This window comes from Macaca mulatta, chromosome 8 (assembly GCF_049350105.2).
Source record: "Macaca mulatta isolate MMU2019108-1 chromosome 8, T2T-MMU8v2.0, whole genome shotgun sequence".
Lineage (NCBI taxonomy): Eukaryota > Metazoa > Chordata > Mammalia > Primates > Cercopithecidae > Macaca > Macaca mulatta.
The window spans coordinates 110,442,179-110,455,854 of NC_133413.1; the positions used below are offsets into that span (position 1 = coordinate 110,442,179).

The 13,676-nt window shown below is 39.5% G+C and overlaps 1 protein-coding gene across 2 annotated transcripts in view; it reads right to left on the minus strand.

The window, feature by feature from the left end:
• The window catches only part of RGS22 (regulator of G protein signaling 22), a 153,368-nt gene extending 140,119 nt beyond the window's left edge, over nt 1-13,249 (minus strand). For both annotated transcript variants that reach the window (XM_015145781.3, XM_001096690.5), the window contains exons 1-3: nt 13,133-13,249; nt 12,610-12,638; nt 633-695 (exon numbers count right to left, since the gene is read on the minus strand). In XM_015145781.3, coding sequence (XP_015001267.2) covers nt 633-695; nt 12,610-12,638; nt 13,133-13,157 — 117 coding nt within the window. In that variant the 5' untranslated portion in view covers nt 13,158-13,249. The remainder of the gene's footprint in view (nt 1-632; nt 696-12,609; nt 12,639-13,132) is intronic.
• Nucleotides 13,250-13,676: the final 427 nt, after the last annotated feature.

A 13,676-nucleotide genomic window follows, 5' to 3' on the forward strand; every position in this document is an offset into this window, starting at 1 on the left:
GCATCCATCTATGTTACACCAACGACAGTGTGCCAAGTCCTATTTACTACTGATATAAAACTCTAGTTGCCTTAAATACAAATTCCACTTTAAGATCTATCCAAGAGGATGAAAATAATTGCTTGAAAGCAAGAAATTAGTTCCCTGACTTTTTTGATATTTTGTCCTTATCACCTCTGTCAAAAGTCTAACATGTTAGCTGGGCGTCATGGCACATGCCTGCAGTTCCAGCTACTTGGGAGGCGGGAGGATCGCTTGAGTTTGGGAAGTCAAGGCTGCAGTGAGCCATGATCATACCACTGTACTCCAGTGTGGGTGACACAGTGACACACAGTCTCAAAATAAATAAAGAAAGAAAGAAAAAGCCTAACATGGTGCCAAATACAGCTGAACCAGAGTTTGTACAGAATGCCTTATAATGGTTAGAAAAACTCCAGCTTTCTTCAATAAGAATAATTTCTAAATATGATTCAAATCCAAATGATTATATAAAAAGATAAAACCTTTACCTAAATGCTTTAATATTTTTTAAAAAGCATTATCCCTGATAAATTGGTCTCACAAGATAATTCAGTGATTAAAATATTTTGCTTTCATAATATGTATTCGATAGATCATAATAATAAACTCACTGGAAGGCTTAGAAATTCATTAAAGTAGTCTACAAGGAAATCATCTGTTGCCAGAGAATCTTCCTGCAAAAAAAAAAACATAAAAACACAGTATTATAATTATACAACGTTTTAAATCATACCTATATTATTCTCTAATTCTGCTATGAATTTATCATCACGTAGATCTTCAAATCTCTTTTAGTCAGTAAACAGTGAACCCTCACTATAAACTGGACACAGTTTATAGTGTTTTATAGTTTCCTTCCAATCTCTGAAAGGAAAAAATAAGAAAACAGAAGGGAGCATATTCTTAAAACACTTTGCTACTATACTTAGTTGGAAAACAGAACACATGAAAAATATAGCACAGCACTTAAATGAAAATCAACAAATACAAAATAATACCACCACATTGTAAGTTTCACACAGACTTATTTAAATATATATATATTTCATAAAAATAAAGGCAGAGTCAACAAGAAGCAGTGTTTGGAGCCCAAATGAAATTGAGCATGTAAATTTCTTAAATTGCCCAATGGAAGTGATAAAAGAAGTGAAGAAAATGTTGTACTGCCCCGCCACCCCAGAATGAGATACATTTTTTAATCTGGATCTTGCTTCACTTTTGCATGAGGAAACTTTGACAATGCATGTGTTCTAAGAATAAAGATTGCGTACATTTTTTCCATAACTATCTCATCCACCAACATAGCCACTTTTCAAATTGGCAAAATTGAAAAGACACTGCCAAGAACAAAATCTCTCTTCCAAATCCTAAGACACCTTATTTTATTAGTAATTGTTTCCATTATGTCAAAAGCACATCATGGCATAACTGTTATATGGTACATGTGTTTATTTTGTTATTCATAATTATATTTCAATTTTGCAAATCTAACATGAAAGTTGACAATATGACACAATGCTATTATTTCCATATGGCTGATTACTTTCTTTTTATACTGGCCAATGTTTTAAAATGTACTGAAGTATATAGTGCTATAAGGAAGACACTATAGCATATTGCACCTATTTTGGGAAGTAGATTTTCAGGGCAATTTCTTTAAGTAATTGCAGCATCAGAAGAGAGTTATAAACAATCACTTATAGAATTTATATCAAGAAACTTACTAGAAACCTCAAAACAAAAGATTTAGTTTTCTAAAAATTTCAACTGATTAAAATAACAACAAACTAAGGATTTAATAAATTTACTACCTTAGTAGTAGTACCTTAGTAGCACATGCTCAAAGAAAGTCCTGATTGGCAAAGTCTAACAAAGCAGAACAAGGCAGATATCCTTTTGGGGGAAACTACAAGCCCTTTAATAACCTATCAGACTTTACCTTCCAAAGTTACTTTAATAATTCCAACTGTATTTAGTGGACTATCTAGTTTTTGCTAACTCTTATGAGAAAACATCTGAATTCTGGGTAGAAGGCATTGTGCTACAATAAGGGTGGCCAAATTTGGCAGTACTGGATCACATGATCAGAAATCCACAGATGTGAACAGTGTATATCTTAAATAACATACAGTAGTGCAATACAATCCCTTGTTAGTTTTTCTAAAGTATACATTTCATTTTTAATTTTTAGTCATAATACAGAATATGTATTTCATAGCACCAGGTGGACCTAAGTATTACCTAGAATTGCCACACTGCCTGAAATTTCTAATTTCCAGATTCATATATTCATTTCCAGATGTCCTGCACTTCTAAAAGATTCTAATTCAATGAACTATCTGAGAGGAGATACTCGTTTTGTTTTTGTTTTAAGACAAGGTCTTGCCCTGTCACCCAGGCTGGAGTGCAGAGGCGTGATCTCAGCTCACTGCAATCTCCGCCTCCTGGGTTCAAGTGATTATCATGCCTCTGCCTCCTATCTGGGACTACAGGCGCCCACCACCATGCCCGGCTAATTTCTGTATTTTTTGTAGAGACAAGGTTTCACCATGTTGCCCAGGCTGGTCTCGAAGTCCTGGCCTCAAGTGATCTGCCCGCCTCGGCCTCCTAAAGTGCTGGGATTACAAGCATGAGCCACCATGCCCAGCCCTGTTTTTTGTTTTTTTCCTTAACCTATTTCAGATAGATAACTTTGAATGAATAATTAGAAAATGAAATAGAAGATACATACGGCAATCCCAATTTTTTTGTTATTAAATTCAACAGATATAAATATACTCTGTCAAACTGCCATAAAGGTTTTCAAAGTTTACTCTAGATTCCTGAGCTCAGCTCATCTCACCAGGGACTGGTAAGAGTTCTCAGGTGGCAGCAGTAGCACTGCTCTAACCCCTTGGTGACTTGACATTTCCTAGGCATTCAGTCATATCCTTTGGTTTGCACTTACAGAAAACTATGAAAACCTCAGGTATTATCAAATACATCAAAATCAATATTTCTTTTCTAAAATTGTGCCTTAATTTCTATCAATATCAAACCTCAGCAGTTGCGTTGATATTGGGTAGTTACACAATGGGAAATAAGCGCTGCCTCCAAGTACGATCTGCTCACCCACATGTGGCACTTGAGTGGAAAGGCTTGTCCTTCTCTTAGTAAATAAAAGAACCTATTTTCCCACTGTAGTTTCTAGTTCAATGTGTTCAAAATATCTTGTCACATCAGTAAGCAGTCTTGTAAACCCATGAGTATCTGATAAGCCCTTTACACCACAAACCCTTTAATTTAAAAAAAAAAAAAAAAAAAAAAAAAAATTAAGGCCTTGAGCTGAAGAAGTAACTCAGTTACTCTCAGAGTTTCCACAATCCCATTACTTGGCTATATTAAAATGCTCTAAGTCTCTATGCTTAGGTTTAACATCTTCCAAATAATCAATAAACTGGTGATGGTTAATGGTATAATCAAGAAGAAAACTGAGTTAGAATCATTTCCTCCATTACATCATTCCATAAACCTGACTGCAAAATTTGCAACACAGATTCTCTGTTGAATGAAGGTAGGAACACTTCTTCAGAATTGAATGTACTCTTGAAACCCGTTTTTTTTTTTTTTTATGTATTACAGGTGTGCCATCTGTGAAAATGAAGTCAGCTTTTCCATTTTTAGTCCAAACTTCTCAAATGTCTTACTGAAAGAGGGTTAACAAAATAGTTTATGTGTGCTTGCTAATTATGGTAGGTAAAATTTTTTGTTTAAAGTTATTTTGCCGCAACTTCAAATCAGATTAACTACAATTTTTTTTTTTTTTTTTTTTTTTTTTTTTTGAGACAGGGTCTTGCTCTGTCACTTAGGTGCTTAACTAATTTAAAAAACTTTTTTTTTTTTTTTTTTTTTGTAGAGACAGGGTCTCACTATATTGCCTATGCTGGTCTTGAACTCCTGGGCTCAAGCAATCCTCCCACCTAGACCTCCCAAAGTGCTGAGATTACAAGCATGAGCCACCACACCCAGTCCAATTTCTTTACAACTCTAAAAGATGCAAGATATACAAAGACATTATAAGCAAGGAAGAGGAAATAAGAAGACAAAAAACCCACAGTCCAAGAAAGAATATGATACATGCCATAAGAGAATTACAATATAAACTGTTTCTTCCAAAGGAAGAAAAGATGTTATCTGGTAAGAAGAATCAGAATAGACTCAAGTGGGAAAAATGGCCTTTGAAATGCATTTCAAATAACTTCAAATTCTGTATTTAGAAATATAAATATGAGGGGTAATAATGCTGAGTACACAGAGAAACGCATGAGCAAAGGAGAGAGGCCAGAAAGCAAGACAGCATAGTAGGTGTCTCTGGGGAATGGGGGCAAGAATCAAGTGAGAAGGAGCTTGAAGAACTTTCTAGGACATGAAAATGTTCTACATATGCATTGGAGTTTGGATTACACAGGTGTATACATTTGTCAAAATTCACCAAATTATTCTTTAAATGTTTGCATTTCAGTGTATAAATTTTGCATCAACAAAAGAATCATAAACTAATATTGAATACTATTAATAGTTCATGATACTCAAGAAGTATTTAGAGGTGAAGTTTATCAATGTCTGTAACTTACTTTAAAATGCATAAAAAATAAGATGGACTGATGGATGGATGATGAGATAGGCCAGCTATGTGAAAAAACAAATGTAACAAAAATTGTGAAATCTTAGTGGTAGGTATATCGGTGTTCACTATACAATTCTTTTAATCCCTACATGTTTAAATTTTTTCCTAGTAAATGTTTGGAGGGGGGCCTTATTACAAGGAAATAAGATCAAGTTTCTCTGCACATTATGGACAGGCTTCTTAGCCTTCTGTGTATTAAATAACAGATTCTCAAATCAGCATCATTGCCTCTAGAATAAATTCCTGGTTATCTGACCATCTTCTGACTACTACTCTGGAATCCTATCTACCAAGGGACTGACCTCTGGTTCACCATCCTATCCATCATATGCCAAACCTCATCTTTCCTATTCTTTCTTATCCGTACCACCCTATGGGTCAGTCTTCCTAGCCACACCTCATTTAATACAAGGGATCCATTTGTTCCCCCAGTCTCCAATCCTTTTCTACCACAAAAAGGGCTTATGGTGAATGCAATTTGGCTCCTGCCCACTGTCCAGCCTTATCTCATACTACACGCTGTAGTCATAGCAATTTTTTTATAGTTCCGCACCTTGGCACATGGTGATTATTCTGCCCAGAAAAATTTTCCCTCTTATTCATGTACCCATCTTTTTTCTTCTCCAGAAGTCTGGAGTAGTGGTCATTTGTATTTCCCCTATAAAAACCTTTATCACTTCATACTGTAATTGTTTACATGTCTCATCCTGGATTGTGAACTTCTGGAGGAAAAGGGCTGCTTCCTATTTATTCTTTTAATTTTTTCAATGCCTTTAGATAGTAAACGTTTACAACATTTTTTACTGAATAATTGAAAGATTACACTGAGGACACAAAACCTAAAGAGAAAAGACTAATAAAAAAAAAAAACTCTAACAAATAATACTAATTAAAAGAAGAGATACTGTCAAAAGAGAAAAAGAGTCAGAAAAAGAGAATACAAGGTGAGACAAGCTCCACAGCACATCTTGTTGAAAGTATAGCTTGCCTAGATCAAGGCATTTTTGACATTTGAAAACCAAAAGCCCATGTATCAGATCCCCACTGGTTTGCAAAATTATATTTTCTATAAATGAAGTCTATGAAAGAGGAAGATATTAAAACGGTTCATGCAATGAGGAGCAAAAGTATGGACTCTGCTTTTATCCTCCAAAGGTTATCATCACAGATTACATCAGTATCTATCCAGAAGTACTTTTCCATCGGGCTTCTGTCCTGTCCTCTCCTGCCCTCCCCTCCTCTCTCTTCCCCTCCCCTCCCCTCCCCTCCCCTTCCTTTACCTCCCTTCTTTTCTCTTCTCCCCTTCCCTTTCCTTCTCTCTGTCTCTCTCTCTCAACAAGTACACAAAAGACTTGAGAAGGTGAAGGAAGCTCTGGACGCCCCAACCCCTTCCCCGGGCCACTTTTATTTTATTTTATTTTATTTTATTTTATTTTATTGAGATGGAATCTTACTCTGTCACCAGGCTGGAGTGCAGTGGCACAATCTCAGCTCACTGCAACCTCCGCCTCCCAGGTTCAAGAGATTCTCCTGCCTCAGCCTCCTGAGTAGCTGGGACTATAGGCACGTGCCACCACGCCCAGCTAATTTTTGTATTTTTAGTAGAGACAGGGTTTCACCATGTTGGCCAGGATAGTCTGAATCTCCTGACCTCATGATCCACCCACCTCAGCCTCCCAAAGTGCTGGGATTACAGGTGTGAGCCACAGCGCCTGGCCTGGACTCGCTTTTATCCAGTCATATCTCGAATTATACCTACTAGGCTTAAGACAATTCATTAGGCACAAATACCCTAAGGTTTTCTCCTTGTACAAAGATCTTTACAACTCACTGCAAAGATCGCGCCACTGCCCTCCAGCCTGGGCTCCAGAGCAAGACTCTGTCTCAAAAAAAAAAAAAAAAAAAAAAAAAATCTTTACAACTCAATATATTCATTTAAAGCAGAGAGTATCTCACACCCTTGGTCACCTTTTCTCCCATTCTATACGGTTAAAAAGAGGATGTGGCAAACTTCTCTAAATCCCGATGTACTTTCAATTCAAACCTCACACTTAACACTTAACTGCTTATCCTTTTACTGTTTCATATTAAAGGCCATCTCTCTGATCAGAAGGTATGCTACTTTGGGGATTAATAATAATGTTTATACCCCGTAGTGTCTAATATGGCCATACCTTGAAAAAGTTGCTTAAAGTTATTTACTAACTTAACAATGGGACTGCTAACAGTTTCTGTAGTTCCAAAAAAGCATCAGAGAATTTGATTCCTACCCAGAGTAAAGGATTCCATAGAGATGAAAGAATTCCAAATAGCCTAACACTTTACAAAGGACCTCTGGGACCTGTCTTAGTTTCCTAAAGACTTGTTCACAACACTTCTGGCCGCTAGCTCTGCAACCTCTTAAAGAAACAAGAACAGGAGAAAGTAGGGGTGGTACTTAGGTCTAGCCCTGCCTTCCAGTGTTTCCATATAAAGCTGCCTAGTGTGTCAGCCCCAGTAGGCTCTCACTGTTCATTTAACCCAATTATGTATAATTTAACATATTTTATTTGGAAAAAAAACACCAAGTGGTCATTAATTGCCAAGTAATTAGTCATGTTTATGAGGACTGGAATTATGGACCTTTTTTCTATACAGTTGTCCCTTGGTATCCACTGGAGATTGGTTCCAGGACCCCCCACAGATACTGAAATCTGGGGATACTCAAGTCTCTCATATAAAATGGCATAGTATTTGCATATAACCTACACCCATCCTCCCATGTACTTTAAATCATCTCTAGATTTCTTACAATACCTAATACAATGTAAATGTTATGTAAATGGTTGTTATCCTATATTTTTAAAGTTTGTATTTTTTTCTGAAAATTTTTTTTTTTTTTGAGACAGAGTCTCACTCTGTCACCAAGGCTGGAGTGCAATGGTGTGATCTGGGCTCACTGCAACCTCCACCTCCCAGGTTCAAGCGATTCTCCTGCTTCAGCCTCCCAAGTGGCTGGGACTACAGGCATATGCCATCACATCCAGCTAATTTTTGTATTTTTGGTAGAGACGCAGTTTCACCACATTGGCCAGGCTGGTCTCGAACTCCTGACCTCAGGTGATCCACCCGCAACGGCCTCCCAAAGTGCTGGGGTTACAGGTGTGAGCCACTGCACCTGGCCTTTTTCTGAATATTTTCAATCCAAGTTCGGTTGAATCCACAAATGTGGAATCCATGGATATGGAGAGCCAACTATGTTACTGTATGTTAAAATAATGAGAATGTCCTCATGCTTGAGAAATACCCTATGTTTATTATAATTTCATTCAACCTTTAAAAATAACAAAATAGAAATTTGAACAGACTAAAAATTAGCTAAAAATGAATACCATTTTTAACAAGTAAAATACAAGTAAATACTGCTTAAAGCTAAAGTTTATCTTAATTTGATGGTAAGATTACAAGGTATTCTCTTTTTTAACTTTTCCTTTTTTAAACAGCTTTCAATCTGCTTTTAGAGTTAATAAAACTGTGGGTTTTCTAAATCAGAAAACCTTCAACAAAATAGATCATTACACTACAATGTTTTTACTCCATAAAGAATTTTCTTTCCTGGATTCAATTTTTTGATGGAAGACTTGATAAAGACTTTTTTTGAAGCCTGGCACACTTACTTGCATAGTGACAAACAAACTACTTTTAAGGTACAAGAAAAAGATATTATTTTGAATATAAAAGTCAGGTACTTAAATCTTTACTATTAATGCACTCTATTTTAATGATAAAAAAATTTAAGAGTCACTCTCACTTTAAACTTTCTGAATGTGTACCTTACACCTTACTTTAGCTGTAAGTTTAAAGTGAGAGTGACTCCTACATTTTTATTTTTATTTTATTTTATTTTTTTGAGATGGAGTCTCGCTCTGTTGCCCAGGCTGGAGTGTGGTGGTGTGATCTTGGCTCACTGAAACCTCTGCCTTCTGGGTTCAAGCAATTCTCCTGCCTCAGCCTCCCGAGTAGCTGAGACTACAGGCACTCCTGGCTAATTTTTTTTTTTTTTTTTTTTTGTATTTTTAGTAGAGACAAGGATTCACTGTGCTAACCAGGATGGTCTCAATCTCCTGACTTTGTGATCCGCCCCACCTTGACCTCCCAAAGTGCTGGGATTATAGGCATGAGCCACTGTGCCCAGCCCTAAATTTTAATGTGTAAATTTTGTAATTCACTCTCACTTTAAACTTTCTCAATGTGTACCTTATACCTAGGTAAAAAATTAAAAATATATACAAGGTATGTGTCCCTGACAAACAAATACTTTATTCTAAATGAGTTATTCTATCCTTTGAGGATGAAGACACCATGTTAAGTTTCAAATATTATTTTGCGGGTGTCCACAACAGCATTGTACTTTTAGATCCACTGAGAAAATACAATATGAAAAAAAAGTTGGTATGAACACAGGAGCACAAAACCAAAAAAACAAAAAACAGAAAACTACTTAAATAAAATAATAAAATATTTTTCTCAATCATAAGCAGTTGTAATCATAAGGCATTAATCATAAGGTATTGCGGCTTCCCAAATATCAGGGACCCAGGCCCCTCTGATCTTATGTCTCTGCCATCCTCAAGATGCCAGGTCCACCTCATGATCTAAGATGACTGCTTTAGCTCCAGCATCACAACTTTATTCCAGCCGGCAGAAAAGAAGAAAAAGGGTTCATTCTTTCCTTCTACACTTATGTAAGTATTAAAGTTAGAATAGCCCAGCTTCTAAATGTGGCTCAACTAATTACTAGCTGTGTGACCTAAGGGTCCGTTATTTGATCTCTATAAACATCAGCTCTCCAGAGAAGTAGGACACAACACTTCTGCTTACATCGTATTGGCCAGAATTTGGTTCCATAAACACATTTGGCTGTAAGGGAAACTAGAAAACGTAGTCTTAACCTGGGATAGCAATGGTTCTAATATCTACTATGGAAAAGGAGAGAATGGAGTTTGGGGAACTACAGGTCCCTGACACATTTTTCCTAAGAATATGTAATTTATTAATGAGAACAATACTTTCACACTTTGGAAAAACGGGTAAATACATGTGCAAGACATGTTAATTATTTAATCTATAGACAATACTTGGTTGAGCATGTGAATTTGAGAATCTGGTTATAAACTGCTCTCAGCTAAAAGCTGCTCAGAGCTCACAGGCAGTCTGGATGATGTTAGTTGGAAAGGCTTAATGGAGGAGATTAGCTGGGCCTTGAAGAATGTGCAAGATTGTGAAATAGATGGGGAAGGGCAACTGAGACAAAATTTGACAGCAAAGGCAAGGAGAAAAGTGGGGTATAGTTTGGCTGGGGCAGGAGGCATGTGGATGTAGTTTATAAACGAAACCAAAAACAGTAAGAATGTTGTCTTTATCACAGAGCAAAGCATTGGGAGATAAGGTTAAAGAAGGCTGAAAAGTTATAGAAAAGGTTTTGAAGGCTTAAAGCAAAGCATTTGACATTTTGGCTTTACCAGTTACGAGATATGCGGCCTCAGGCCCATTTAGTTAACCACTGTGAACTTCGACCTCCTCTTCTGTGAAATGTGGGCAGTAATAACCACCTAATAGTGTTGTTAGTAGCTAGTATGTGGTTAGCACCTAATAGGGTTGTTAGTAGCTAGTATGTGGTCAGCATTCAATAAATACTAGCTATTAATAAAAGCTCTGGGCAAGCTAGTAACATGGTAATGTTTTAAAAAATTAATAGCAATCTGATAGCCAGGGTAAGAGTGACAGGAAAGGGAAAAATCTAAAGGCAGACAGAGCAAAGGAATAGGGAGTAATCTAATACAAGTGATGCTCAGGAGCTTGAATTTTACGCTTTAGATAAAGAAAAATTGGAGTTGGCAGAAGGAATATTGGAGGCAATGACATCAGTTAGGATTACTACCAAAGTCCAGGCCCAGGGTGGGGGCCTGAAATGAGACAGTAGTTGTGTGGATGGAGAAAAAGATATGGCTACGAAAAGAGCTTGGTAAATGATTGCAGGCAGGGGATGAAGAAAAGGGAAGCAAGGCTTTGAGTGACTGGCCAGTGGCACCACAAACCAAAATAAGAAGTGGAGGAAAAACAGCATGGGGTCGGGGGGCCTGAGGAGGGTTCAGTTTAGACTGTCGACACAGACATTCAGATGATGAAGAGTCCCAATAACCCACTGGATATATGGAGCTGGCATTAAAAGTGGTGTCTGGACTGGAGTTGTGGAGATGTGGAAGTCCCACGAAACAGCGGTACTGAAGCTATAGGAGGAGAAGAGGAGCTCACCCAGAGAAAGCCCAGAGAACAGAATCCTGAAGGTCAGTACTTTCATGAGAAAAGAAAAAGAGAAGCCAGAAAGGGGGAATAATAATGAAAGATAAGAGAACTCGGAGACAGTGAAATTAAGCCAAGAGAAAGGGAACGCCTAGAGTCTTCAAGCTATCATGAGTTCAAGGATGGGGCCAACATCTAAAATGGTTAGGTGAACTGCTCAAACGGTAAGTGGCGTGTTGTTGAGTGTTCTTCAGCAGTATGGGAAAAAATTTGCTGGCTTCAGAAATGCTCACCTCCTGCTGCAACTAAGAGTAGTTCAGGAAGGCCTGGAGCAGCTTAAAGAAATTTCCCATTAAAAGCAGAGTGGCTGGGCCTGGCATGGTGGCTCGGGTCTGTAATCCTAGCACTTCAGGAGGCCAAGGTGGGTGGATCGCTTGAGCCCAGGAATTTGAGACTGGCCTGGGCAACATGGTGAAACTCTGTCTCTACAAAAAATATAAAAATTAGCCAGGTGTGCTGGCATGTGCCTATAGTGCCAGCAACTCAGATGGCTGAGCCAGGAAGATCACCTGAGCCCAGGGAGGTCAGGGCTGCAGGGAGCTGTGATGGGGCCACTACACTCCAGCCTGGGTGACAGAGGGAGACCCTGTCTCAAAATATGTGTGTGTGTGTGTGTGTGTGCATAATGTATTTTTTTTCTTAAAGCAGAGCTCTGCCAACATGGCCAGAAGATGGGAGGAATTTCTGACTTGCTCTGTGTACCTCTGTGTGTGTATGTGTGTATGTGTGCGTGTGTGTGTGTCTGTCTCTCCCAGCAATGGACCAGAGCTCTTAGCCCTTTCTTCTCTGTTAGGCCCTGCTATACTGTGAACTTCTTGAGACTTAACCTCAGCATCTAGGACCACATTATGACTATACAATCACTCATGTTTGTTGATTGAAAGCCAAAAGCAAATAAGATAATTAGCCAACATAAGTGTTGGAAGACATAAATAAATAATGGAAGTGCTTAGAGCTCTTGGAATCAAACTCAGACCTTGGTAGGAATTAGGTTCTGACACCTCATGTTTGTCTGTGTAACCTCAGGCAAGTTCCATAACCACTGTATACAATGGGAATTACAATGGAACCCACCCTAAATGTAGCACTCACCTAAATGACAATATATAGGATATATTTAGCAAAGTACTTTTATTATTTAACCTCTCTATAAGTCTGAGCTGAGAGTATTTAGTACATTTGTAAAGGAATGATAAATTGACCACTCTTTATCCATCAATGCCATTTACTTTTGTTTACTCCAACCAGGAACTGCACAGCCACATCACAATAGAGCCATGGAGATAAAACTTTCCTCTCATGGAGTCATTAAAGAGTTTAGAGAAATTAAATGAGGCCATCTATGTGAAAGAACTTTAACGATGAACAACATCCACCATACAAATTAACTGGCCCCTTCTTAAAAATGTGCCAGATAGAGAATTCAAAAAAATCTTGTACACAGTTATTACAATTGTTTCTAAACCAAAACTCTGGCAAAAAGGAGGAAAGAAAACACACAGCTTTCTTCTATGATCTAATATTTGCTATATTTTTAAAGGCCAAAAAAAAAAAAAATAGCCCCTTGAAATCGTACTTACAAATTCTTCTTCTGTAATAGCTGGTGGCTCTGAAACAAGACAAAATATTACATTATCTCCCTCAAAACTGATTTCCTTTGAGTAAATGAAATCATGGGAGACAGCACCTAGCCCTATGTTATACACGGGCACGCTCAGTACATCTCTGGCCCTCTCTTCATTCTCTGTACATGGCTTGCATTTTAAGTTGGAATTCAAGGTGGAAGTGGGAAGGAAAGGCCTCTGGAATCCTGCCTGGTCACTAATTCACCGTGACCCAGCAGTTACCCTTCTTTATAGATGGAACCCTCTATTATTCTACGTACAATATGTAGAATTAAGCGAGATAATGCGGTGCCAGCGTAAACCGGCGAGGACGTGAAATTCGTCATGAAATCCAACAGGAGGGCAGTGAAGCCCTTTTTTCTCATGTCTGGGAGCGGGGGTACCTCTAGGAGGGCAGGAGGTAAAGTCCAGAGGCTGGCGCGTGGTGCGGCCCGGACGCCGCAGGCTGGTCCTCCGTCCCTGTGGGGCCGCCACCTACCCGCTGTGAGCCTCTTCACGGGCATGCCGTCGCCTCTGCCCGCTCCTGGAGCCCGCGCGGGCCGTCAGGGCCCCAGCGCGCGGGCCCAGCGCGGGTCAGGGCCGGAGCGACGCGGCGGCGGCGCGCGGGCGCCGGAGCTACGCCGGCTCGTGTGGCCCGCAACGCGCCTGGGTTGCTATGGAGCTTAGACAATGCGGCCGCCTTGGGAGGCCGAGGCCGCCCTGTCAGGCGCCTTTCAGGGTTACCAAGCCGCGATGGGAAGGACCCAGCCGCCTCCTGCCCTCCCTTCCTCTTCCTTCTGTGCAGGGGCCAGCGCCGCGGAGGACTAGGGACGGACGCGCATGCAGATCCGCGGCGCAGTCACCCGGGAGGGGCGCCCTGGAGAAGCCTGTGGCCCTCGAGACCCGACTGGCCGCTAATTCGTTACTGTGGAACCGCGGCTCAGGCCCGTTCTTCCTCCACTACAGCCAAACAGCACCGGCTAGAGAAACGCGGTGCTCCACGGGAGGGAGAGGCCGCGGGCACGCGGGGCGCGAGGCCGCCA